Raw genomic sequence first — 25,062 nt, 5'->3', positions numbered from 1 at the left:
GCTGTCCATGCTCGGCGACCATCAAACTTAACTGAACTGGAATTGTTTTGTAAAGAGGAATGGTCAAAAATACCTTCATCCAGGATCCAGGAACTCATTAAAAGCTACAGGAAGCGACTAGAGGCTGTTATTTTTGCAAAAGGAGGATCTACTAAATATTAATGTCACTTTTCTGGTGAGGTGCCCATACTTATGCACCTGTCAAATTTTGTTTGAATGCAGATTGCACGTTTTCTGTTAGTACAATAAACCTCATTTCAAGGCAGAAACATTACTGTGTCCAACAGTTATTAGATATAGGAAACTGAAATAGCTGTTGCAAAAAAAACACAATTTTTATAAAACATTAAGCATAAGATTAATAGGGGTGCCCAAACTTTTTCATATAACTGTACTTAGCCTGGCTAATAGCGGTAAATCATTCAGCTGAGGTGATGAAAACTAAATCTCCGAGCACTAAAAAATACTCGGAGGAAACCCGAGAGTGCTCTGGAAAACTCGAGTAAAGAGTACATTCGCTCATCACTAGTCCTGTTATATTAATAGAGATCAGATTGATCTCATGAGAGACTCTCACTCACCTTTCCCTTTAACAAGTCGATTATCTCCAGGTCGAGGAGTATTATTCTTGCAGTCATGTTGCTTTTGTCCTGGTCGCTCCTCGTTGGGTCATTTTTCATCCTGACGTCCTGGTACTGATCCTTCTGTCCTTCCATGTACTCCCACTCCTGCATGGAGAAATAGACAGCGGCATCCTGACACCTGACAGGAACCTGACAAACATACAGTTAGGTGCAGAAATCATAGGCCAGTGAGGAATCCTTGTGATTTCAGCTCTGCAGGTCGCCAGCTTGGATGTAAAATGAAACAACTGAGATGTAATCGAAGTGGAGACATTCAGGTTTATTAAAGGGAAGAAACAAAAATCTCCTGTGAAAAGTTTAGGAATGACTGCCATCTTTCTACAAATCCTCCTCATTTCAGGGGCTCAAAAGTAATTGGACAAATGAACTGTCCTGTAAATAAAAAGTTCTTCATTAATCCTTTGTAGCAATGATGGCCTGATGTCTGGAGGCCATGGACGTTGCCATCGCTGCTCTCCTACTTTGCGAGGCTTTGCCTCCTTTCCTGCAGAGACTTCAGTTGTCGCTTGTTTGTGGCTCGTTCTGCCTTCAGTTTTGTCTTCAGCCTGTGAAATGCGGCTCGATGGGGCTGAGATCTGGTGATGACTCGACCATTGTAGAATACTCCACTTTTTTGCAGGATGTTTTGGGCCATTGTCCATCTGTTCTGTGAAGCGCCGTCCAATCATCCTTGCTGCAATTGGTTGGATCTGAGCATAAAGTATCGCCCTGTACACACAGAATTCATCCGGCTGCTTTTATCTTCAGTGACATCATCAATAATCACTAGTGACCCGCTGCCATTAGAAGCCACGCATGAACGCACCATCACAAGTCCTTGTGATTTCAGCTCTGCAGGTCGCTAGCTTGGATGTAAAATTAAACAACTGAGATGTAATGGAAGTGGAGACTTTCAGGTTTAATTAAAGGGGAGGAAAAAAATTTTCCTGTGAAACGTTTGGGAATTGCAGCCATCTTTCTGCAAATCCTCCTCATTTCAGGGGCTCAAAAGTAATTGGAAAAGGAAATTTCCCATAAATAAAATGTTCATTTTTAATCCTTTGCAGCAATGATGGCCTGAAGTCTGGAGACCGTGGACGTCGACATCTCTAATCTCTTCCTGTGTGAGGCTTTGCAGCAATTGGTTGAGATCTGGTAATGTTTCGACCATTGGAGAATATTCTACTTCTTTGCGTTCGCAGGATATATTGTGTCATTGTCCAGCTGTCCTGTGAAGCATTGTCCCATCATCCTTGCTGCATTTGATTGAATCTCAGCTGAAAGTATCGCCCTGTACACACAGGATTAATACGGCGGCTTCTGTCCTCAGTCACATCATCAATCACCACTAGCGACCCGGGGCCACTGGAAGCCATGCATGCCCTCGCCATCACACCACCTCCACCATGTGTTGACCAAGTCTTATCTTTATTGCAGACTTAAATACTGATTGATCAACTTTTTTTTAGAAAGTGCTCTTCACTTGGGTGGTTGTTGTAGATTATTTTTTCTTCAACATGGGAAGCATTCTGCCATCATCCATCACTGTTGTCTTCCGTGGACGTCCTGAACTCTTTGAGTGCCTGAGCTCTCCAGTGTGCTCTATTTTGCAGAATGTACAAGCTGCTGAATTAGCAAATAGATCAATGGCTGCCCTCAATTTTACTGTACTAAAGCAAGGAAATGTGCGATACATGAAATGTGAATAGCATAATGGCTTGTGAAATCTATGAAAAAACACATGAGATGCTTAGCACAAGATTTGGCCAAAAATTGTGAGCCCATCCACCACATGTCACCTTGACGTTTGGTGGATGGGCTCACAATGTTTGGCCAAATCTTGTGCTAAGCATCTCATGTGTTTTTTCATAGATTTCACAAGCCATTATGCTATTCACATTTCATGTATCGCACATTTCCTTGCTTTAGTATAGTAAAATTGAGGGCAGCCATTGATCTATTTGCTATTTAAGTCTTTTTTGGTTATGCACCAGTTCAGACTAGATTGCTGTTCAGTCAGTTTTCCTATATTTACCAAGCTGCTGAATTGGCAGCTCCTAACATTTCTGCTCTCTTTGGCTACGTTCACATTTGTGGTGTGCGCCGCAGCGTCCTCGCCGCAAGACAACGCATGCGTCGTGCGGCCCTATCTTTAACAATGGGGCCGCATGTACATGCGTTGTCATGCATTGTGTTGCGTTGTACGCCGCATGCGGCGTTAGGGCGCACCTGTCAGGGCGCGGCAAACGCAACATATTGCATTTTTTGGGCGGCGCCGACCTTTTAAAAAACGCATGCGTCGTGTTTGCGTCGTCGATGCGCCTTATTCCCCATTGAAGTGTATTGACAACGCAGACGACGCAAGTACTTGCGTCGTGGTGCGTTGTACGACGCATGCGTTTTCATTTAAAAAATGCAAAAAATTGTCTAGACTTTGTCTAGACACTTAAAAAAAGCACTATATATATAAAAAAAAAGGGGGGTTGGCATTGTCTTTCACAAGGCTATTCTCTACAGAGAAGACACAGAGAGGAGAATCTGCTTTCAAAACCTGTAAGTATATAATTTCTCTTTGCATTTTTATTCTGTGTTTTCTTTCTTGATTTTGATTTAATTTGTGCAATGTTTGGTCTGTGCTATTGTACGGTTATGGCACTGTGGGTTGTATTGAAAAATTGTGTTTTTTAATCTGGTTCTGATGTACTTCTGGCGTTCTATGCTGGCGTTTCTTGTCTTCGGCCTTGCTTGGTTTTGGATTGGTTTTGGGTTGTTCTGGTGTCATGCGGTTGGTCAATGTCTTTTTTTGGGCTGATTTTTTCTTGTTAAATTTCTGGTGCATGTCTTTTTCTGGTTTCTATTGTTGGGGGTAACCGTATGGCGTTTTCTTGGCTCATGTCTTGCTGTGTTTTATTGTAAAGTATGCTCTTGGCATTGCCTACCTTTTTTTTTCTTTCCTTGAGTGTCTTTTCTTGCTGGTGGGGGGGCTACATTTATGAGGTTTCATTTGTATTGTATTGTTCCGTGCGGCTATATGCCATTCTATTGTCAATTGTATTTTTCTTTTTTTTTTTTAATCTCTGATGGTTTTACGTCGTTTTTAACCGTATGGCATATATCTTCCTTCCTTGACTGTTTGCATTGTAAAGTTTGGAGTATGGATGTATTGTTTTTTTTGGGGGGGCCCTTTTTATTTTTTTCCCATGTTTTTTTTTTCTATTTGACTATGGTTTATCTTTGGGTTGCTGTATATTTTAACAGCGGTTGTACCGTAATGTTTATTGCTTATTATCTAGAATGGTATTTATTATCTTTTTCTGATGTATTTCTGTGGTTCTATGTCACAAGATGGTGTTGTTTTGGATCATGTCTTGTTGTAATTGTAAAGTATGGCGTTCATTAGTTTGCTATTTCATTGGGCCTTTTTTTTTTCTGTTTAAATAAAGGTTTTTGTTTTTTTTTAGTTTTTATTTTTTTTAATTTGGACATAGGGGTCTATTTATCCTTAATTTTTTTGGGGGTCTATTCTGGATGAAACTTTTTCATACTCTGCATTGTGTTGTATCTGCTATTGTATTCTCTTGCAATGTATGGCTTTGTGGTGTCGCTTGTTGAGTTTGCATTGTCCTATCAGTCAACAGTCCATTGTGGTTGTTAATTTTTTTTTTTTTTTTGCTATTTCTTTGTATGTGGCAGTGTTTGCTTTGGATTTGATTTTTTGTTCATTTTTTCATTGCAGAATAACTTGCAAGAATGGCGACTGAGTCAGCATCTAGCCAATCGGCGCAGGGGAGTGCGGTGAGTAATTATGTCCAGTTGCTTACTATTCGCTGTCATTTGTAGCTTTGGCAATAATTTTTGTGTACAATTTTTACAGGCTTCTTCAAGTGAGGGGGAAGGGAATCAGCGGGAGCAGCGAGCTCGGGGCCAAGGTGTGGCGTCAAGCAGGCGAGTAAGTATTTTTTTTTTTTTAATTTAAATTTCTTTTCTTGACTAGCATCCTGCTGTGAGGAACAGTACATTTGACTAGCATCCTGCTTTCACTAGGGATAGCTTTTAAGGGCTGCAAGTATTGGGGGAAGGTAACATACAGTTGAACTCCCTGCACAAGAACATACATAAATACAGCTAATAGAAACCAGAGATACATACATCAAATTGCATATTATTCAAAGACAGGACAGGGCAAAGGTACATATCATGACAGGTGCTGGTGGTTGTTCATATTTTCAAATCTTTAACCTTAATGTTTTCCAATTATTCTAGGTTTCACAACAGAACCACGGTGACAGTATTGATGTAGACCTCCTAATCACCAGCATACAGGAGCGTGGCCCGTTGTGGGACAGCCGTGACCCCCGGCACATGGACCAGGTGGTGTTGAGACGTTTGTGGGTTGAGGTGGCAAAGTCGCTGTGGGATGGCTTTGACAGCGCTTCAGGCACGGACAAAAGCAACTTTGGGGAGTATTGCTGATACGCCCTGCTGATACGCCGCTATGACCCATCATGCCGGGATAAACACAACCGTGTGTGATGCGATCAACGCCTTCAACTTTGCATCGCACACGGTTGTTTTATCCTTTTTAAATGCTAAATATGTAACCTTTTTTTTTGTTTGCATTCACAGTAAAAAAGTTGAGGACCAGATGGCGATCCATGAAGGACCGTTTCAATAAGGGCCTCCGTAATGAGGAGGAGCAAGCTCAGAGTGGTGCTGGTGCGGCCAAGTGTGTTCCCTACAAAAACAACAGGGCGTTACAGTTCCTAAGACCGGTCCTTGGCCGCCGACAGTAAGTATTTGTTTTACATTTTTCTCTTAAGGGTACTGTCACACTCTGCAACTTTCCAACGATCACGACCAGCGATACGACCTGGCCGTGATCGTTGGAAAGTCGTTGTGTGGTCGCTGGAGAGCTGTCACACAGACCGCTCTCCAGCGACCAACGATGCCGAGGTCCCGGGTAACCAGGGTAAACATCGGGTTACTAAGCGCAGGGCCACGCTTAGTAACCCGATGTTTACCCTGGTTACCAGCGTAAAAGTAAAAAAAAACAAAGCGTACATACTCACATTCCGGTGTCCGTCAGGTCCCTCGCAGTCTGCTTCCCGCTCTGACTGAGTGCCGCCGTAAAGTGAAAGCAGATCACAGCGGTGACGTCACCGCTGTGCTCTGCTCTTACTTTCCGGCCGGGAGTTAGTCAGAGAGGGAAGCAGACGGCAAGGGACCTGAAGGACACCGGAATGTGAGTATGTACGCTTTGTTTTTTTTAACATTTACGACGGTAACCAGGGTAAACATCGGGTTACTAAGCGCGGCCCTGCAGCTGGCGATACCAATCAGCAATTTATTAAAGGCCAGACAGACTGAGAGACAGAGGATTGTTATCTATTGTTGTGTCATGTAATGTTAACTTTATTACAGGAGTTGGCGTATGTGCTAGGTTATTAATTGAAGACTAATTTTTCCCTTATCTTTTCACAGAACACACAGCAGCACCCTCGAGCGTGCTCGCCCATCTGGAGCGGACCTTCCTGAATCGCCATCTGATCCGTCCCAGCCATCCCACATCCTCCCGTAGCCGTCATGCTGTAGGAGCTGCCGCGGGAGAACATAGGAGGAAGAGAAGGAGGACACATACTGCGGCTCTGGCTGCTCCAATCATACAGACACCTACTTCGCGGCAGGGGTCTAGCCGCAGCAGGAGCAGCCAGAGCCATTCAAGAACCAGTGGAAGACTTGTCCTCCCTCCCCTACAGAGGTTGTGGTCTCGTCGCCAGGGTACCCAGAGGGCTTGGAATTGCCATCGAGCCTACTGGACTCTGGCTCATCATCCTCCTCTTCCTCTCCCCATTCCCAACCAGAGACTTACCACTCACCCATGGTAGCTGAGGTTGATACCCCATAAGTTTATTTCCCATCTTTTTTCCTGTTTCCCCAATAAAAAATGTTATTTTCACAAAAATTTTTGTTTTTATTTTGCAGTATACTTCTCGGCAATTCACGCCGTGCGCCGTCTACACATATTTTGTGCTTCAAACACCTCATATATGCAATGTCAGACAGTATTTTTACAATTTTTAGTTTGCTTTTTTTTGGGTGTCTCTCATTGCTGTATGAGGTGTTAACAAACACTAAAGGTACCTTCACACTTAAGCAACGCTGCAGCGATACAGACAACGATGCCGATCGCTGCAGCGTCGCTGTTTGATCGCTGGAGAGCTGTCATACAGACCGCTCTCCAGCGACCAACGATGCCGAGGTCCCTGGGTAACCAGGGTAAACATCGGGTTGCTAAGCGCAGGGCCGCGCTTAGTAACCCGATGTTTACCCTGGTTACCAGTGTAAAAAAACAAACACTACATACTCACCTTCACGTCCCCCGGCGTCCGCTTCCCTGCACTGACTGAGCGCCGGCCCTAACAGCAGAGCGGTCACATCACCGCTGTGCTGTGCATTCACTTTACGGCCGGCACTCAGTCAGTGCAGGGAAGCGGACGCCGGCGGACGCGAAGGTGAGTATGTACTGTTTGTTTTTTTACACTGGTAACCAGGGTAAACATCGGGTTACTAAGCGCGGCCCTGCAATTAGTAACCCGATATTTACCCTGATTACCATTGTAAAACATCGCTGGTATCGTTGCTTTTGCTGTCAAACACGACGATACATGGCGATCTGACGACCAAATAAAGTTCTTAACTTTAACCAACGACCAACGATATCACAGCAGGATCCTGATCGCTGCTGCGTGTCAAACACAACGATATCGCTAGCCAGGACGCTGCAACGTCATGGATCGCTAGCGTTATCGTTTAGTGTGAAGGTACCTTAACTGTAACATAGATTGTATACATATAATAAGGTCAGTGCTCCGGGGGTTGCAATGGTCACATGGCAAAGTGTTGACACTATTTGAATCAGGATGTATTTCTGCATCCTGACTTCAATACTTAATGGAGCGAACAAGATCGGCTCCCTCGTTGGCAAACTGAACAGTTTCCAAATAATTGCATATGGACACGGCTTCCTGGTGTGCGGTTGCTGATCTGCTTTTTTCCGGCACTGCATCCGCATGTTCCAAGGCTGTGTGAGTGGCACAACCCATGCACAACCAAAGCCTATTGGCCTCGCCATGGTGTGGTGCCAGTCACAGTGCCGCGGCAACTGCAGCTGCGTGGGGTGAAAATGTATTATCAGCTGGAGACAAAAGAACCCCCCTCATATTGATGAATGGACCAAAAAAGTTCAGGAAATCTGTAGGATGGAGGAATTGTCCAGCTGGGACTCTTATTCACACGATAAATTCTTTCGGACATGGTTACCATGGCAAATGTTAAATAATCCTTCTCCGCTGCCTTCCACTAGCTATTCTTCTTAGCTATACAAAATGGTTCCCCTGTGAACTCATCGAGTTTATTGACAATGCACTGTGTTGGACCCGGGCACTATCCACTCACCTGGTTACTTTGGTTTTACTTAAATATTCTCTATGGCACTCTGCTACAGATGGTCGAAACTACCTGACTAATTTCTACTGGTTTTAGGTAGTAGTGTATCCATCCTCCCCAAACTAATAACCTGTACTCAGAAATTTCTACATCGACCACTATCTCCCCTCCGGTATTTCCCCCCCCCCCCCTCTCTTCACCCCCAGTTTTTGTTGTTCTTGAGTCACATGTTAATTGTTTACTTTTTTGTTTTTAGCCTTTTGGGTTGCACAACCCGAACCTCGTGACCTAAAATTGCCACCAATATTTTATGCAAATAACTATAGTTATGGTCACCTCGATATTAATATGCAGTTGTATGGTACGTTTGATTCCATTCAGAAGTATGTAACACGATGTCTCAGATTCATGTGTACCATTTTGTTGTTCATGTAATTTGAAAATTTGAAAAAAAAAAAATTAAAAAAAAAAAAAAAATGTATTATCAGCAAGTGCGCTCAATGAAGCCGTGTTCCACATGAAACTAGTCTGGAATCTTGACAGTTGGCCTAGGAAGGAGAGAATCATGTTTGCTCAACTAGCGAACACACGACCATGTGAACAAAAGTGTGGGGGTTTTGCAGACCATTTGGGAGCTGGTGATCACCAGAGTACATTTTGGGCGGTACACCGTTTTAGCGCAATTGGTAGAAATATGTTCTTTGAAGCAGTGTAGAAAACTTTGAAACATTTTTTATTAAACAACAACATTTTAAAAAAAGGGTTGCAAGTTTTTAGATAAGGCACATTACAGTAACAAACATTTATGAAGTATAGGTAGATGCAAAATTTGACACAACAAAATCCACCTAAACGGATGACATTTATTGCACATAATACTGTAGAAATATTTTATTATCATTATATTATATTTTTAGCACAGTCACAGTATAGGTATTTATTGGTGTAGTTAAAACCAGAATACAGTCCAACAGTAACATTAGCACTACACCATTGTATCTTGCCATGACACACGGCCAACATCTGAAACAAAATAGGCCGCAAAACGATCCCTCATCTGCGCAATTTCCACACTTGTCCTCAGAGGATGATCTTGGTAATCGGCCAATGGGTTGGCTATGGGTTCATCGAGTTCCACGTTCAGTCTCTCTTTGGCCATAATATAATTGTGGAGAACCACACAAGCCTTCACCACCTCATCCACTGTCTCAATTTTAAGATTAATGGCGGATCCTAATATCCGCCATTTGGAGACAAGGATGCCAAAGGCGCACTCCACAGTTCTTCTGGCCCTGGACAGTCTGTAATTGAAAATCCTTTTTGTATGGTCCAAGCCCCGACTGGAGTAGGGTTTCAGTAGGTTGTTAGACATTTGAAATGCCTCATCCCCAACCACAACAAATGGCATTGCCGGGCCTTCGGTGTGGGGAAGAGGTCGTGGCAGTGGGAAATTGAAATTGTTTCCATATAATCTTTGGCCCATATCCGACTCCTTAAATGTCCGTGAGTCATTTGCACGGCCAAACGCACCAATGTCCACTGCGAGAAACCTGCAGTCCGCACCTGCAATTGCCATGAGCACGGTAGAAAAGTATTTTTTATAATTAAAAAAAAGAGATCCACTTTTTGCAGGCTTTGTAATCCGAATGTGCTTCCCATCAACTGCGCCAATACAGTTAGGGAAAGAACACACTTGCTCAAATTTCTTGGCGTTGGCCTCCCAGATTTCACTTGTAGGGAGGGGTAAAAATTCCTCACGGAGATTATCCCACAAAGTGCGGCATGTGTCGGCAATAATTCCGGAAAGAGTGGAGACTCCAATCCTGAATTGGAAATGCAGGGATCTCAAGGTCTCTCCGGTAGCCAGGAAACTGCCAAGAAGATAAATAAAGAAATTACATTAAAGTACATTGTAATTTATAAAATTACATTGACCATACCAAACCCAAAACAAATTTAAAAAAAAAGGTAAAAAAAGGGAAGAACATATCACAGTCATTCAAACAGCTACGTACCGTAGAGTCACCAGCAGCCGTTCCTCTGCGGAAATTGATCTCCTGCCTGCTAATGGATCCTTCCACCCGACGCAGAAGATAGCGGAAGCTGTCTTGAAACATCCTGGTATATTCAAAATATTTTTCCAGGTTGTTATTGAGCTCACCAAACAAGCAATGGTAGGCTCCACGGCTCTCCCGGACTTCCACGATAGGGTGTAGCCAAAAGCGGCGATGACTCCATCTCCGTTTTTCCCTTTCCCTTTGATGATAACAGGCAAGAGCATAGGCATTAGCCAAGGCAAAATCCATCTCCATATCCATGTAGATACTCTCCATGGGACGCTCCATCATGATGCTGTAAATACAAGCAAAATGGGAGGAATTCATCTCTGCCAGGGCATATATACACAATTACATTACACCAACCCTCTTCTAGCCATTGGTGGTCTTTATCTAGTGTCTAGACACGATTGGTTTATTTTTTGTTGAAGAATGACATCACTTTAGGAAAACGCATGCGTCTGGAAACGCAGCGTTTTTTGGTCAAAACGCAACAGCGTTTCAAAAAAACGCTGCGTTTTTCGACACGTGTTGAACGCATGCGTCTCAAAACCATGCGTTTTTTATGCGTTTTCATTGCGTCGTGCGTTGCGGCGACGACGCTGCGGCGCACACCGCAAATGTGAACGTAGACTTTCAGATGTTTTTTTCTTCAGCCTGATGATGGTCTGCTTCACTTCCACTAAGACCTCTTTTGACCTCATGTTGTAGATTCACAGCAACAGAATCCAAATGCAAATTCCACACAAGGAATCAGCTTCAGACCTTTTACCTGCTTAACTGATGATGGATTAACGAGGTAAAATCCCATGCGGTCCATTATAGAGCTTCTGAGATAATTGTCCAATTACTTTTGGTCCCTTGAAAAAGAAGTAAATAACATGCTAAAGAGCTATAAGTCCTAAACCCTTCCTCCAATTAGGATGTGAATCCAATCAAATTAAAGCAGAGAGTCGGCACTGTAAGCCCAGATTGATTATATAACTGCATCTTATAAATGTCGAAATTTGTGTCACTGACAAAATAATTCTGAACCTAACTGTATACAATCACCACCCAGAATCCTCCAGTGTATTTCTACAGAAATTCCCAGCAGTCTCCTCTCATCACCCAGAATCCTACAGTGTATTACTGTCGCATTTCCCAGCAGTCACCTCTCCAGTCAGCAGCTCTGTGATCTCGTTGGTGAGATCTAGGATCTTCTTCTCAGGCATCGGGGAGTGTGGGGCTTCTGTGATGAGGCTCTCACTCCTGCTCCTTCTTCCGGATACATGGAGATGGATGATGGGAGTCACACAGTCACCTGATGTCTTCTTCTCTATGGTGTAATCCTGTATATAGAGAGATGTTGATGAATATTACACATAAGGAAACATAAGAACATGACATTTTATGTGTGGTCTCAGCAGCTGCCCATCCATCTCAACAGGAGATCTCATGTGGCACTGACTACCTGGATTACTCCCTGCTGTTTGGGAGGTCCGAGGACTCTGGTAGCTGGAGATCAATAGTCAACTGAAAGTTGCTAGCAGTGGTTTGGTGGTGGTGATGTCTGGGCCGCTCTGTCAGCAGTGTGCTAGATACAGCCGTGAGGGGTGAAAATAGAAAGATACACGCAGACACTGATACAGGAGACTTCTATGGAATCCATCTTGATATAGAAACCAAGGTACAATCAAAAATAAAATCTGGTAACTTCCCAGAGAATAACCGGAATCTCTAAAAGTTATTCAATTAACTATACTAACAATGGGTGTCATTTGCCAAAATCTCGAGGTTCGTCACTGGGGGTCTATCAATAAGATCTATCAATAATAGGAAAGAGAATGAAGGGTGTTGATTTTGAGGAGAAATCCTTTTTGTAGAAGACCAGGTTTCTTCTCTGCTTAAGTAATTTAGATTTCTTCAGACCGACAAAGTGACCGATATGGAAGATCAATGTACACAACTGAACATTAGCTGTACAGATCTTCTTGAGGGCCCGGAAGGTCGGGACTATATGATATTTATATCAGGACTGCATGGGAGGAACACATTATCCTTGTCTATATGAATTACATGAAGGAGTTAGGAGGAGACATTACTTTGTTATTTGTGGTGGAGTTAGATTCTGCCAGTTGAGCACTCCAGTGAGGGGATGGATCCATGAAAGCGATTGCTGGATAGATTGGTTTTCTTTAGGCTGAATTTAGGGGCATGAAGCAGGTAGTTTGGGATATCAAAGGTTTTAACAAAAACTAAAAAGAATGGAAATATTTTATAAAAACACAAATGATTACAGAAACTACTGAGGTCACTCAGATCCTTGCAGTTTAGGTCCAGATCTGCCAGATGGTTAGAGAGGCAAGAGGCAAACACAACTCATCCCTGCACCATGATCGGTAGGTGCTAAAGGGCTGCGATGGCAACTAGAGCCTAACAATATCCACTAGGTCTGACATGTACAGAAGCATGCATTAGGGTATAATATGAAGCCGGTGTGTGACAATTCAAAGGAGGACATGTCACCAATGCAGCTGCATTGAGGCCTAGAGAGGGACCCTTGCAGGAAGGGGCGTACTGCCATAGCGCAGACCCCGGAGTTACTATGGGGGCCCTCAGTCAAGAGACCCTGTGACAACACAGCACTTTATCTTAATTATCCAGATGTCTATTTTCAGTAAGCCATGAGGCATAAACTTATCTATATGTTGACTTTTGAATTCATGTGCGTCTTTCTTCGGTTGGTCAAGAGTCTGAAATGTTGACTCTTCTTAGGCCTCTTTCACACTAGCGTTGTGCGACGTACGTTGCAATGCGTCGTTTAGGGGAAAAAACGCATCCTGCAAAGTTGACTGCAGGATGCGTTTTTTCCCCATAGACTTACGTTACATGTAATGTTTTTTGGTGCGTCGTGTCCGCCATTTCCGATCACTCATGCGCGGCCGGAACTCCGCCCCCTCCTCCCCGCAACTCATAATTGGGCAGCGGATGCGTTGAAAAACTACATCCGCTGCCCCCGTTGTGCAGCGCTTTCACAGCATGCGTCGGTACGTCGGCACGACGCATTGCGTCGTGCGTCGTACGACGCTAGTCTGAAAGTAGCCTTAATGAGCCCTAGTCCATGTAATTTTCAGGCTAGCGGACCAGAGAACCTGCTGACCCCGTTTCTATGTATTGAACATTCTATATATAAAGAAGAGTCCCAGCAAATACCCCAAGATGGTCAAAATTAGAGTCTCACCCTTCCGCTGAGTTGCCAGGATAAGAGCAGCTGTGACTTCAGAGCTTACACGTCAGACTACCCCCACCTGTTGCATGCCGAGAGTGGAGGTAGCAACAAGATTAGAAAGCATCCAGTGCATTGAGATACAAGGCCAGGTGACCGGAGTGTCACAACCTGGCTTTCTCGGAACATCTCCATGGACCCAGGTGACTGGTGGGTCCCAATCCTGGCTTTCCAAAACAAATCCATGGGTTCAGTGATGGTCACTGAAGCAGATCTGTATTCATTCAGATGGAAGCATGGTCCCTTAAGCTGGCATCCTGTAGAATGTCAAATCTGTAGAAGAAATAACCACGGCACTCAAGGCTCTTTGGGGGTGCACAAGTCAGGTTTCCAGCCCGTCAGTCAATAGTAATAAATCACTTGGCACTCAGAAGTTTTTGCAAGGTGAAAATAGAATATTTTGTTTATTTTGTGCATCCAGTTCAAAGATTTTTAAACGTTTTCGGTCTAATCACAAGACCTTCATCAGAAACAGCTTTGAAGTACTGGAAGCCAAACAACACGGCATGTGGGCCCAGAGAGCCAGCGCAAGATAATATCCGGGATATTGTACCTTTATCGTCTTGGAGGGATGAGAGAGAAACGCCGTAGCAACATACAATCATACAAACAGACCGAAAACGTTTAAAAATCTTTGAACTGGATGCACAAAATAAACAAAATATTCTATTTTCACCTTGCAAAAACTTCTGAGTGCCAAGTGATTTATTACTATTGAATGTCAAATCTGTGTCCCTCGTGATGGAGCCAAGTCTTGGCTGCTTGTAGAGTGTTCCTGACTGTGATTTTGTAAAGAGTCTCTGGTTCTCTTGGATATATCTTGCTAAAGAGGTATATCCCCTTTTTATAGTTCACAACTGTTTTTTTAAGTCATTATTCACAGTTCAAGGTCAATTAACACTGTTTGATTATTTAGTTTATCCTGCAATGTTTGCAAGACAACAAACTGCATGGTCTGGTATAATGTGTAATCAACATATCAGCAAACATAATTGTTCAGTGACCCTGCATCCCCGTTTTCCAACGATAACAGTGCAATAAACTGTAGGAGCTGAAATAAGAGGTAAATAACCATTCAGCAATTTACAAATATCAATTTAACATAAAAGAGCATATTCCATGGCCTCTTTGCGAATAAACACACGTAAAATAAAACAACCGACTTGTATCCATTGTGTCCACACATGGCATCATTCGCACCCCGGGGTTCCAGGATTAAATTAGATTGAGTAGTTGCCGTTTATTGTTTGCGGTTATACATCCACTCTGGTCCTCTTCCTAAGGCAGAGTTGATGGGGATGGACACAACGGCATCCAAAATCTGTTCTGCATGCCTTATCAATGGTCTGCTGGGTCGGTCTGTATACCTCCCTTGTTGTGCAGCCCCGGACGATGTCTGAGAACACAAGTTCCCTGCAGCTCGCCCGGGCTGAGTAGTATCCCACCACCCACCACTACCACCAAAATTTGGAGACACGGGGGGGGGGGGGGGGTCAGCAGGTGCTCTAACCCGCTAGCTGGAAACCGCATGTACCATAGCCATCCCATTGAATGCCAACTCTCCTTTTACAGTGGGCATATTAATCAGACAATAGAGGATTAATGTAAAACAGTGTGGTAATAATTTATTGAACCACGAACAAACAACAACATATAGAACATTCCCTGCAAATACACCAGATGGTGCAAAATTACAAAGTCTCGCCCTTCTGCTGACTCGCCGGGATAACAGCAGCTGGGACTTCAGAGCACACACAGAGAGGAGGCAACAATAAGCTTAGGATGCTGACAGTCCATTGAGGTACAAGGCCTGGTGACCGGAGGGTCATAACCTGGCTTGTCCAAACATCTTCATGGAGCCAGGTGACAGGTTGGTCCCAATCCCGGTTTTCCCTAACATATCCATGGAGAAAGTGGTGACCGGTGGGTCCAAATCCTGGCTACCCCAATTGTATCCATGGGTTCAGTGATAGTCAATGGAGCAGGTCTGCATTCTTTCGCCATGGGACGTGGCCCCCTAAGCATGCATCATGTAGAATGTCAAATCTGTGTCCTTCGTGATGGAGCCATGATGTATTGGCTCCTGTCTTGTAGAGTGTTCCTGGTTGTGGTTTCATAAAGAGTCTTTGGATCTCTGGATGTATCTTCTTACAGAAGCATATACCCTTTTATATAGTTCACAACTGTTCTTCAAGCCATTATTCACAGGTCAAGGGGAAGGGATGATGAGATTAACTCACATTGTGATTATTTAGTTTATCCTTCAATGTGTGTGTCAACAAACTGCTTGTATAACTGGTATAATGTGTAATCATCTTATCAGCAATTATCTTTGTTCAGTGACCCTGCATCCTTTTTGCAAAGATAACAATACAATAAACTGTGGGAGCTGATATGAGGTAAATAACAACCATTCATCAATTCACAAATATCAATTTAACCTACCAGAAGAGTTAAAGATAAAAGTCACAGGCTTGGTGATGCTTGACACTCCCACTCATAAGAATGTGGATACGCAGGGTCGAGTTCAGGCATTGAAAAAGGAGGAGTGTCAATCAGGAAGAGAAGACGCTGACCAAAGAACATTTCCTCATCACACTGATGAGAGCGCTCACAGGTTGGTGTTTCTGTCCTCCTGCACGGCACAACAATGGTGAGTGTTCATAAAATTATTAGGACGGCCACACAGCACACAAGGCACCATAGTGGAGGAAGTGCAGAAGGACTTACAATGTGTCTGCTGTGCCATGCACTGTTGCCTTCCCAGCATCACTGTCAAAGAGAAGAGGTTGAGGGAGGAGAGTGGACAGCATGGGACACCAACGCAGGAGCAAGGGAGCTGTTATTAGTCCCGTCTGCTCCACGGTGGGTTCTCCAGCCACCTCCATCTGATCTCTGACCTATATTCAGGTGAACGCCTGATAGATCTGTTTCATATATGTTTGTATGTGTCGTGTTTTTCGGACTATAAGATGCACCGGACCATAAGACACACCTAGGTTTTAGAGGAGGAAAATAAAAAAAAAATTGAAGCAAAAAATGTGGTCATGACTCTCTTATAGGGGAAAGGATCTGCTTCCGACACTACTATAAGGTAATAAATGAGTTTACTGAGATGCGAACTCGGCTTCAGGAAAACGGCTGCCGCGATCTCCATCTGCGCACGCGCGGCATCCCGCGGCCATTTTCCTGAAGCCCCAGGAAGCCAAGCACTACCATCTGCGCACGCGCGGCCTCAGGAAGATGGCCGCGCCCACCGATAAACCGCAGAATAGCGCAGATCGCGCTCTTTTCCTTCAGCTGCGCAGTGGATTCGCCTGTTGGGCATGCGCACACCACTATGCCACCAACGGAAAGATGAGCAGGATCTGGGGGAGAAACAGCTTTGTCACCACGCCCATATGACCAGACCAGCGTGAGTGACAGCCCAAAACGGCGACTTTACAAAGGTATTTCGGCAGCATAGGTGGGGTATAAAGGCACAAAAAATACACTAATGTAAAGCACAGCTCTGCCCCTATTTAACGCTATTTTTATCTCATCTTGAAAAAACGGGGTGACAGGTTCCCTTTAATACCTTCCGGGATCTGTACGCCACCTGCTGAATAAGCTAAAGAAATTGCCTCCCTGATCCATCTAGCTAGTGTGTTTTTGGACACTCTAAGCCCCTTTCTAACTCCCTGAAAGGATACAAATGGGGAATTATCTTTCTTCCAAGAGCTAGTAGCTGAAATATATCTAAGAAGACACCTTTTTACATCTAGAGAATGGAATTTTCGCTCTTTATCATTGGTGGGATTAAGACAGAACGAAGGTAGAACAACTTCCTGCAATCTATGAAATTCTGAAGCTACTTTTGGAAGGTAAAGAGGATCAGGTTTCAAAATAACTATCTTCTCTAAACTGCATATATGGAAGCTGTCTAGACAGGGCTTGTAGATCGCTAACCCTTCTTGCGGATGTGAGCGCAACTAAAAGGGCCGTTTTAAAAGATAGGATTTTAATTGGGACAGTATCAATAGGTTCAAATGGCACTTCCATCAGAGCGGAAAGCACAAAATTTAGGTTCCATGGAACCAATTTTTGCTTAATGACTGGCCTGGACCTAGTTGCAGCCTTGAGGAACCTAGTAATCCAGTGACTACTGGCTAAATTACTATTGTACAGCGCCTCCAGCGACGATACTTCAACTCTGAGAGTGCTTGTGGCTAAACCCATTTCTAATCCCTTCTGTAGGAATTCCAAAAATTTTTTGATACAGATTTTTTGGCCAATATGTGACCCTGAGACCTCTAAGAACTTTTTCCAAATTCTGACATAAATGTTTGTTGTAGACACCTTCCTACTCTTTAGTAATGTGTTTACTAGGTCTCGAGAAAAACCCTTTGCCTTTAGCAATGACCTCTCAAATTCCACGCCGCTAGATGTAAATTGGCGACTCGTGGATGGAGAATTGGGCCCTGGTAGACGAGATCTGGTATTTCTGGGAGAATCCAAGGCTGGGAAATTGACATCTTCCTCAGCCACGGAAACCATGATCTCCTGGGCCAGAACAGGACTACCATGATTACCCGGGCCCTGTCTTCCCATATCTTCCTCAGAACTATCGGAATTAAGTTTAGAGGCATAAGCGAGATTGAAGTGCCATGGGACTAGGAGAGCGTCCACCGCATATGGGTTTTCTCTGGGGTTTAAGGAACAGAATCGATGTAGCTTCCTGTTTTCCTTGTTTGCAAAAAGGTCTATGTCTGGGCACCTCCATAATTGTAAAATCTGGTTGAAGATGGTCTGATTCAATGTCCAATCTCCCTGTCCGAGTTTGTTGCGGCTTAGGTAGTCAGCCATGACATTGAGCTTTCCCTTTATGTGAAGCGCCGTAAGACATAGTAGATGATTTTCGGCCATCTGAAAAATACGATCCGCTACATCCATTAATGAACCTGACAGAGTACCTCCTTGATGGTTAATATAGGCTACGGTCACCTGGTTATCTGAGAAAAATCTGACATGTCTACCCTGTAGGGGTATAAGGAAATTACTTAAAGCGCATTCCACCGCTAATAATTCTTTTAAGTTGGATGATGAATTCTGCTCAGATTGAGACCACAGTCCCTGGACCCAACTATTTTCCATGTGCGCTCCCCATCCCCTGGGACTAGCATCTGTAGTTACTATTCGGGACACATCGTTTGTCCAGGGAACACCTCTACGTAAATTTGGTATATGTGTCCACCAATGTAAAGATTGTATAGATTCAGTGGATAGTGAAAATATACTGTCAAGATGTCCCATCAAGTGACGGGTGTTACGTAATAAGTCCCACTTTAGTGTTCTGGTGTGATATTGAGCCCAGAGAACCGCCGGGATACATGATGTGAGTGATCCTAACAGTGACATAGCTCTTCTTACAGAGACTGATGGATTTTTAATCACTTTAGTTACCAGTTGTTGGATCCTATCCACTTTTGCATCTGGAAGACGACATTCCTGCCCGCTAGAATCTATGACAAGACCCGAAAACTCCTGTACTTTAGAGGGTTGTAAACGGGATTTTTTAAGATTAATGATCCACCCCAATTTCTGCAATACTGATGTCACCTTCCCTAATTGGTCAGTGCAGTGTGATTCCGAATGTCCCACGATTAATAAGTCATCTAAGTAGGGAATTATTAAGATGTCTTGTTCGTGAAGGTGCGCCATGACGTCTACCATTATTTTAGTGAATACACGAGGTGCGACCGCGACACCAAAGGGAAGTGCTCGGTATTGGAAGTGCTCTATTGTACCATTAATTGAAACTGCCACTCTAAGGAATTGTTGGTGGTCTGCGTGTATTGGGACATGATAATAGGCGTCTTTCAAATCTAAGACAACCATGAAGCAATTGTTAAACATAAGTTTTATTGCCGTCTTTACAGACTCCATCTTGAAGGAAGGAACCAGCAGAAATTTATTTAGGCCCTTTAAATGAATGATGGTACGGAAGGATCCGTGTTATGGTTCTCAATGGCAAGAGAACATAGCCCAGCATACATAGGAACTAGCTCTTGGAAGGATGGAAACTTAAACTGACCATGAACTAAACCTGCCGCACAACTAACAGTAGCCGGGTAGCGTAGCCTGCGTTTTATCCCTAGACGCCCAGCGCCGGCCGGAGGACTAACTAATCCTGGCAGAGGAAAATATAGTCCTGGCTCACCTCTAGAGAAATTTCCCCGAAAGGCAGACAGAGGCCCCCACATATATTGGCGGTGATTTAAGATGAAAATGACAAACGTAGTATGAAAATAGGTTTAGCAAAATCGAGGTCCGCTTACTAGATAGCAGGAAGACAGAAAGGGTACTTTCATGGTCAGCTGAAAACCCTATCAATACACCATCCTGAAATTACTTTAAGACTCTAGTATTAACTCATAACATCAGAGTGGCAATTTCAGATCACAAGAGCTTTCCAGACACAGAAACGAAACTGCAGCTGTGAACTGGAACAAAAGGACAAAAGTCCGACTTAGCTGGAAGTTGTCTGGTAGCAGGAACATGCACAGAAAGGCTTCTGATTACAATGTTGACCGGCATGGAAGTGACAGAGGAGCAAGGTTAAATAGCGACTCCCACATCCTGATGGGAACAGGTGAACAGAGGGGATGATGCACACAAGTTCAATTCCACCAGTGGCCACCGGGGGAGCCCAAAATCCAATTTCACAACAGTACGCCCCCCTCAAGGAGGGGGCACCGAACCCTCACCAGAACCACCAGGGCGATCAGGATGAGCCCTATGAAAGGCACGGACCAGATCGGAGGCATGAACATCAGAGGCAGTCACCCAAGAATTATCCTCCTGACCGTATCCCTTCCATTTGACCAGATACTGGAGTTTCCGTCTGGAAACACGGGAGTCCAAGATTTTTTCCACAACGTACTCCAACTCGCCCTCAACCAACACCGGAGCAGGAGGCTCAACGGAAGGCACAACCGGTACCTCATACCTGCGCAACAATGACCGATGAAAAACATTATGAATAGAAAAAGATGCAGGGAGGTCCAAACGGAAGGACACAGGGTTAAGAATCTCCAATATCTTGTAACATAGTAACATAGTAACATAGTTAGTAAGGCCGAAAAAAGACATTTGTCCATCCAGTTCAGCCTATATTCCATCATAATAAATCCCCAGATCTACGTCCTTCTACAGAACCTAATAATTGTATGATACAATATTGTTCTGCTCCAGGAAGACATCCAGGCCTCTCTTGAACCCCTCGACTGAGTTCGCCATCACCACCTCCTCAGGCAAGCAATTCCAGATTCTCACTGCCCTAACAGTAAAGAATCCTCTTCTATCTTGGTGGAAAAACCTTCTCTCCTCCAGACGCAAAGAATGCCCCCTTGTGCCCGTCACCTTCCTTGGTATAAACAGATCCTCAGCGAGATATTTGTATTGTCCCCTTATATACTTATACATGGTTATTAGATCGCCCCTCAGTCGTCTTTTTTCTAGACTAAATAATCCTAATTTCGCTAATCTATCTGGGTATTGTAGTTCTCCCATCCCCTTTATTAATTTTGTTGCCCTCCTTTGTACTCTCTCTAGTTCCATTATATCCTTCCTGAGCACCGGTGCCCAAAACTGGACACAGTACTCCATGTGCGGTCTAACTAGGGATTTGTACAGAGGCAGTATAATGCTCTCATCATGTGTATTCAGACCTCTTTTAATGCACCCCATGATCCTGTTTGCCTTGGCAGCTGCTGCCTGGCACTGGCTGCTCCAGGTAAGTTTATCATTAACTAGGATCCCCAAGTCCTTCTCCATGTGAGATTTACCCAGTGGTTTCCCGTTCAGTGTGTAATGGTGATATTGATTCCTTCTTCCCATGTGCATAACCTTACATTTATCATTGTTAAACCTCATCTGCCACCTTTCAGCCCAAGTTTCCAACTTATCCAGATCCATCTGTAGCAGAATACTATCTTCTCTTGTATTAACTGCTTTACATAGTTTTGTATCATCTGCAAATATCAATATTTTACTGTGTAAACCTTCTACCAGATCATTAATGAATATGTTGAAGAGAACAGGTCCCAATACCGACCCCTGCGGTACCCCACTGGTCACAGCGACCCAGTTAGAGACTATACCATTTATAACCACCCTCTGCTTTCTATCACTAAGCCAGTTACTAACCCATTTACACACATTTTCCCCCAGACCAAGCATTCTCATTTTGTGTACCAACCTCTTGTGCGGTACGGTATCAAACGCTTTGGAAAAATCGAGATATACCACGTCCAATGACTCACCGTGGTCCAGCCTATAGCTTACCTCTTCATAAAAACTGATTAGATTGGTTTGACAGGAGCGATTTCTCATAAACCCATGCTGATATGGAGTTAAACAGTTATTCTCATTGAGATAATCCAGAATAACATCCTTCAGAAACCCTTCAAATATTTTACCAACAGTAGAGGTTAGACTTACTGGCCTATAATTTCCAGGGTCACTTTTCGAGCCCTTTTTGAATATTGGCACCACATTTGCTATGCGCCAGTCCTGCGGAACAGACCCCGTCGCTATAGAGTCCCTAAAAATAAGAAATAATGGTTTATCTATTACATTACTTAGTTCTCTTAGTACTCGTGGGGGTGTATGCCATCCGGACCCGGAGATTTATCTATTTTAATCTTATTTAGCCGGTTTCGCACCTCTTCTTGGGTTAGATTGGTGACCCTTAATATAGGGTTTTCATTGTTTCTTGGGATTTCACCTAGCATTTCATTTTCCACCGTGAATACCGTGGAGAAGAAGGTGTTTAATATGTTAGCCTTTTCCTTGTCATCTACAACCATTCTTTCCTCACTATTTTTTAAGGGGCCTACATTTTCAGTTTTTATTCTTTTACTATTGATATAGTTGAAGAACAGTTTGGGATTAGTTTTGCTCTCCTTAGCAATGTGCTTCTCTGTTTCCTTTTTGGCAGCTTTAATTAGTTTTTTAGATAAAGTATTTTTCTCCCTATAGTTTTTTAGAGCTTCAATGGTGCCATCCTGCTTTAGTAGTGCAAATGCTTTCTTTTTACTGTTAATTGCCTGTCTTACTTCTTTGTTTAGCCACATTGGGTTTTTCCTATTTCTAGTCCTTTTATTCCCACAAGGTATAAACCGCTTACAGTGCCTATTTAGGATGTTCTTAAACATTTCCCATTTATTATCTGTATTCTTATTTCTGAGGATATTGTCCCAGTCTACCAGATTAAGGGCATCTCTAAGCTGGTCAAACTTTGCCTTCCTAAAGTTCAGTGTTTTTGTGACTCCCTGACAAGTCCCCCTAGTGAAAGACAGGTGAACCTGTACAATATTGTGGTCGCTATTTCCTAGATGCCCGACCACCTGCAGATTTGTTATTCTGTCAGGTCTATTAGATAGTATTAGGTCTAAAAGTGCTGCTCCTCTGGTTGGATTCTGCACCAATTGTGAAAGATAATTTTTCTTGGTTATTAGCAGAAACCTGTTGCCTTTATGGGTTTCACAGGTTTCTGTTTCCCAGTTAATATCCGGGTAGTTAAAGTCCCCCATAACCAGGACCTCATTATGGGTTGCAGCTTCATCTATCTGCTTTAGAAGTAGACTTTCCATGATTTCTGTTATATTTGGGGGTTTGTAACAGACCCCAATGAGAATTTTGTTACCATTTTTCCCTCCATGAATTTCGACCCATATGGACTCGACATCCTCATTCCCTTCGCTAATATCCTCCCTTAAAGTGGACTTTAGACAAGACTTTACATAGAGACAAACCCCTCCTCCTCTTCGATTTTTACGATCCTTTCTAAACACACTGTAACCCTGTAAGTTAACTGCCCAGTCATATCTTTCATCTAACCATGTCTCGGTTATTCCCACTATGTCAAAGTTACCTGTAGATATTTCTGCTTCTAGTTCTTCCATCTTGTTTGTCAGGCTTCTGGCGTTTGCGAGCATGCAGTTTAGAGGATTTTGTTTTGTTCCAATCTCCTCGCTGTGGATTGTTTTAGAAATGTTCTTACCTCCCTTCTGAGTATGTTTTCCTGGGTCTTCTTTGTTCGAGTCTAATGTTTTTCTTCCCGTCCCCTCTTCTTCTAGTTTAACGCCCTAGTTGTACGGGCCGATGAACCGAGGCTTAAACTTAGGAGAAGAAACCCTCATAGGGACAAAACGAGAAGACAACCACACCAAGTCCCCGACACAAAGCCGAGGACCAACCCGACGCCGGCGGTTGGCAAAAAGCTGAGTCTTCTCCTGGGACAACTTCAAATTGTCCACCACCCAGATGACAGACATCTTCTGAGAAACAGGAAGATCCGAAATAAAATCCATCGAGATGTGCGTCCAAGGCCTCTTCGGGATAGGCAAGGGCAACAATCCACTAGCCCGAGAACAACAAGGCTTGGCCCGAGCACAAACGTCACAAGACTGCACAAAGCCTCGTACATCTCGTGACAGGGAAGGCCACCAGAAGGACCTTGCCACCAAATCCCTGGTACCAAAGATTCCAGGATGACCTGCCAACGCAGAAGAATGAACCTCAGAAATGACTTTACTGGTCCAATCATCAGGAACAAACAGTCTACCAGGTGGGCAACGATCAGGTCTATCCGCCTGAAAATCCTGCAAGGCCCGCTGCAGGTGTTGAGAAACGGCAGACAATATCACTCCATCCTTAAGGATACCTGTAGGTTCAGAATTACCAGGGGAGTCAGGCTCAAAACTCCTAGAAAGGGCATCCGCCTTAACATTCTTAGAACCCGGTAGGTATGACACCACAAAATTAAACCGAGAGAAAAACAACGACCAGCGCGCCTGTCTAGGATTCAGGCGTCTGGCGGACTCAAGATAAATTAAATTTTTGTGGTCGGTCAATACCACCACCTGATGTCTAGCCCCCTCAAGCCAATGACGCCACTCCTCAAAAGCCCACTTCATGGCCAAAAGCTCCCGATTCCCAATATCATAATTCCGCTCGGCGGGCGAAAATTTACGAGAAAAAAAAGCACAAGGTTTCATCACGGAGCAGTCGGAACTTCTTTGCGACAAAACCGCCCCAGCTCCGATTTCAGAAGCGTCGACCTCAACCTGAAAAGGAAGAGCAACATCAGGCTGACGCAACACAGGGGCGGAAGAAAAGCGGCGCTTAAGCTCCCGAAAGGCCTCCACAGCAGCAGGGGACCAATCAGCAACATCAGCACCCTTCTTAGTCAAATCAGTCAATGGTTTAACAACATCAGAAAAACCAGCAATAAATCGACGATAAAAGTTAGCAAAGCCCAAAAATTTCTGAAGACTGTTAAGAGAAGAGGGTTGCGTCCAATCACAAATAGCCCGAACCTTGACAGGATCCATCTCGATGGAAGAGGGGGAAAAAATGTATCCCAAGAAGGAAATCTTTTGAACCCCAAAAACGCACTTAGAACCCTTCACACACAAGGAATTAGACCGCAAAACCTGAAAAACCCTCCTGACCTGCTGGACATGAGAGTCCCAGTCATCCGAAAAAATCAGAATATCATCCAGATACACGATCATAAATTTATCCAAATAATCACGGAAAATGTCATGCATAAAGGACTGAAAGACTGAAGGGGCATTTGAAAGGCCAAAAGGCATCACCAAATACTCAAAGTGGCCCTCGG

The 25,062-nt window shown here is 43.8% G+C and overlaps 2 protein-coding genes and 1 long non-coding RNA gene across 3 annotated transcripts in view; 1 reads left to right on the top strand and 2 right to left on the bottom strand.

The window, feature by feature from the left end:
* Positions 1-25,062, bottom strand: part of LOC143808906 (uncharacterized) — a 101,822-nt gene that overhangs the window by 33,193 nt on the left and 43,567 nt on the right. The window lies entirely within an intron of this gene.
* On the bottom strand, positions 347-11,526 carry LOC143808904 (oocyte zinc finger protein XlCOF7.2-like). The gene is made up of 2 exons (XM_077292087.1): positions 11,281-11,526; positions 347-773 (listed from the first exon to the last, which is right to left on the bottom strand). The coding sequence occupies exons 1-2, from the start codon at positions 11,338-11,340 to the stop codon at positions 561-563; spliced, it is 273 nt and encodes a 90-aa protein (XP_077148202.1). The 5' UTR covers positions 11,341-11,526; the 3' UTR covers positions 347-560.
* On the top strand, positions 2,549-6,610 carry LOC143808903 (uncharacterized). The gene is made up of 4 exons (XM_077292086.1): positions 2,549-4,418; positions 4,498-4,572; positions 4,887-5,412; positions 6,105-6,610. Exons 1-3 carry the CDS (start codon positions 4,374-4,376, stop codon positions 5,094-5,096), a joined length of 330 nt encoding a protein of 109 aa, XP_077148201.1. The 5' UTR covers positions 2,549-4,373; the 3' UTR covers positions 5,097-5,412; positions 6,105-6,610.

This window comes from Ranitomeya variabilis, chromosome 2 (genome assembly GCF_051348905.1).
Source record: "Ranitomeya variabilis isolate aRanVar5 chromosome 2, aRanVar5.hap1, whole genome shotgun sequence".
Taxonomy (NCBI): Eukaryota; Metazoa; Chordata; class Amphibia; order Anura; family Dendrobatidae; genus Ranitomeya; species Ranitomeya variabilis.
Note: the sequence above shows the minus strand (reverse complement) of the source record. Positions and strands in the feature narration are given on the sequence as shown.

Excerpts from the sequence above, each read along its gene's own strand:
- LOC143808903 (XM_077292086.1), top strand. The coding sequence starts at position 4,374 with ATGGCGACTGAGTCAGCATCTAGCCAATCGGCGCAGGGGAGTGCG. Across the intron at positions 4,419-4,497 it reads AATCGGCGCAGGGGAGTGCG|GCTTCTTCAAGTGAGGGGGA; the intron begins GTGAGTAATTAT and ends CAATTTTTACAG. Across the intron at positions 4,573-4,886 it reads GTGTGGCGTCAAGCAGGCGA|GTTTCACAACAGAACCACGG; the intron begins GTAAGTATTTTT and ends CAATTATTCTAG.
- LOC143808904 (XM_077292087.1), bottom strand. The coding sequence starts at position 11,340 with ATGCCTGAGAAGAAGATCCTAGATCTCACCAACGAGATCACAGAGCTG. Across the intron at positions 774-11,280 it reads CAGAGCTGCTGACTGGAGAG|GTTCCTGTCAGGTGTCAGGA; the intron begins GTGACTGCTGGG and ends TATGTTTGTCAG.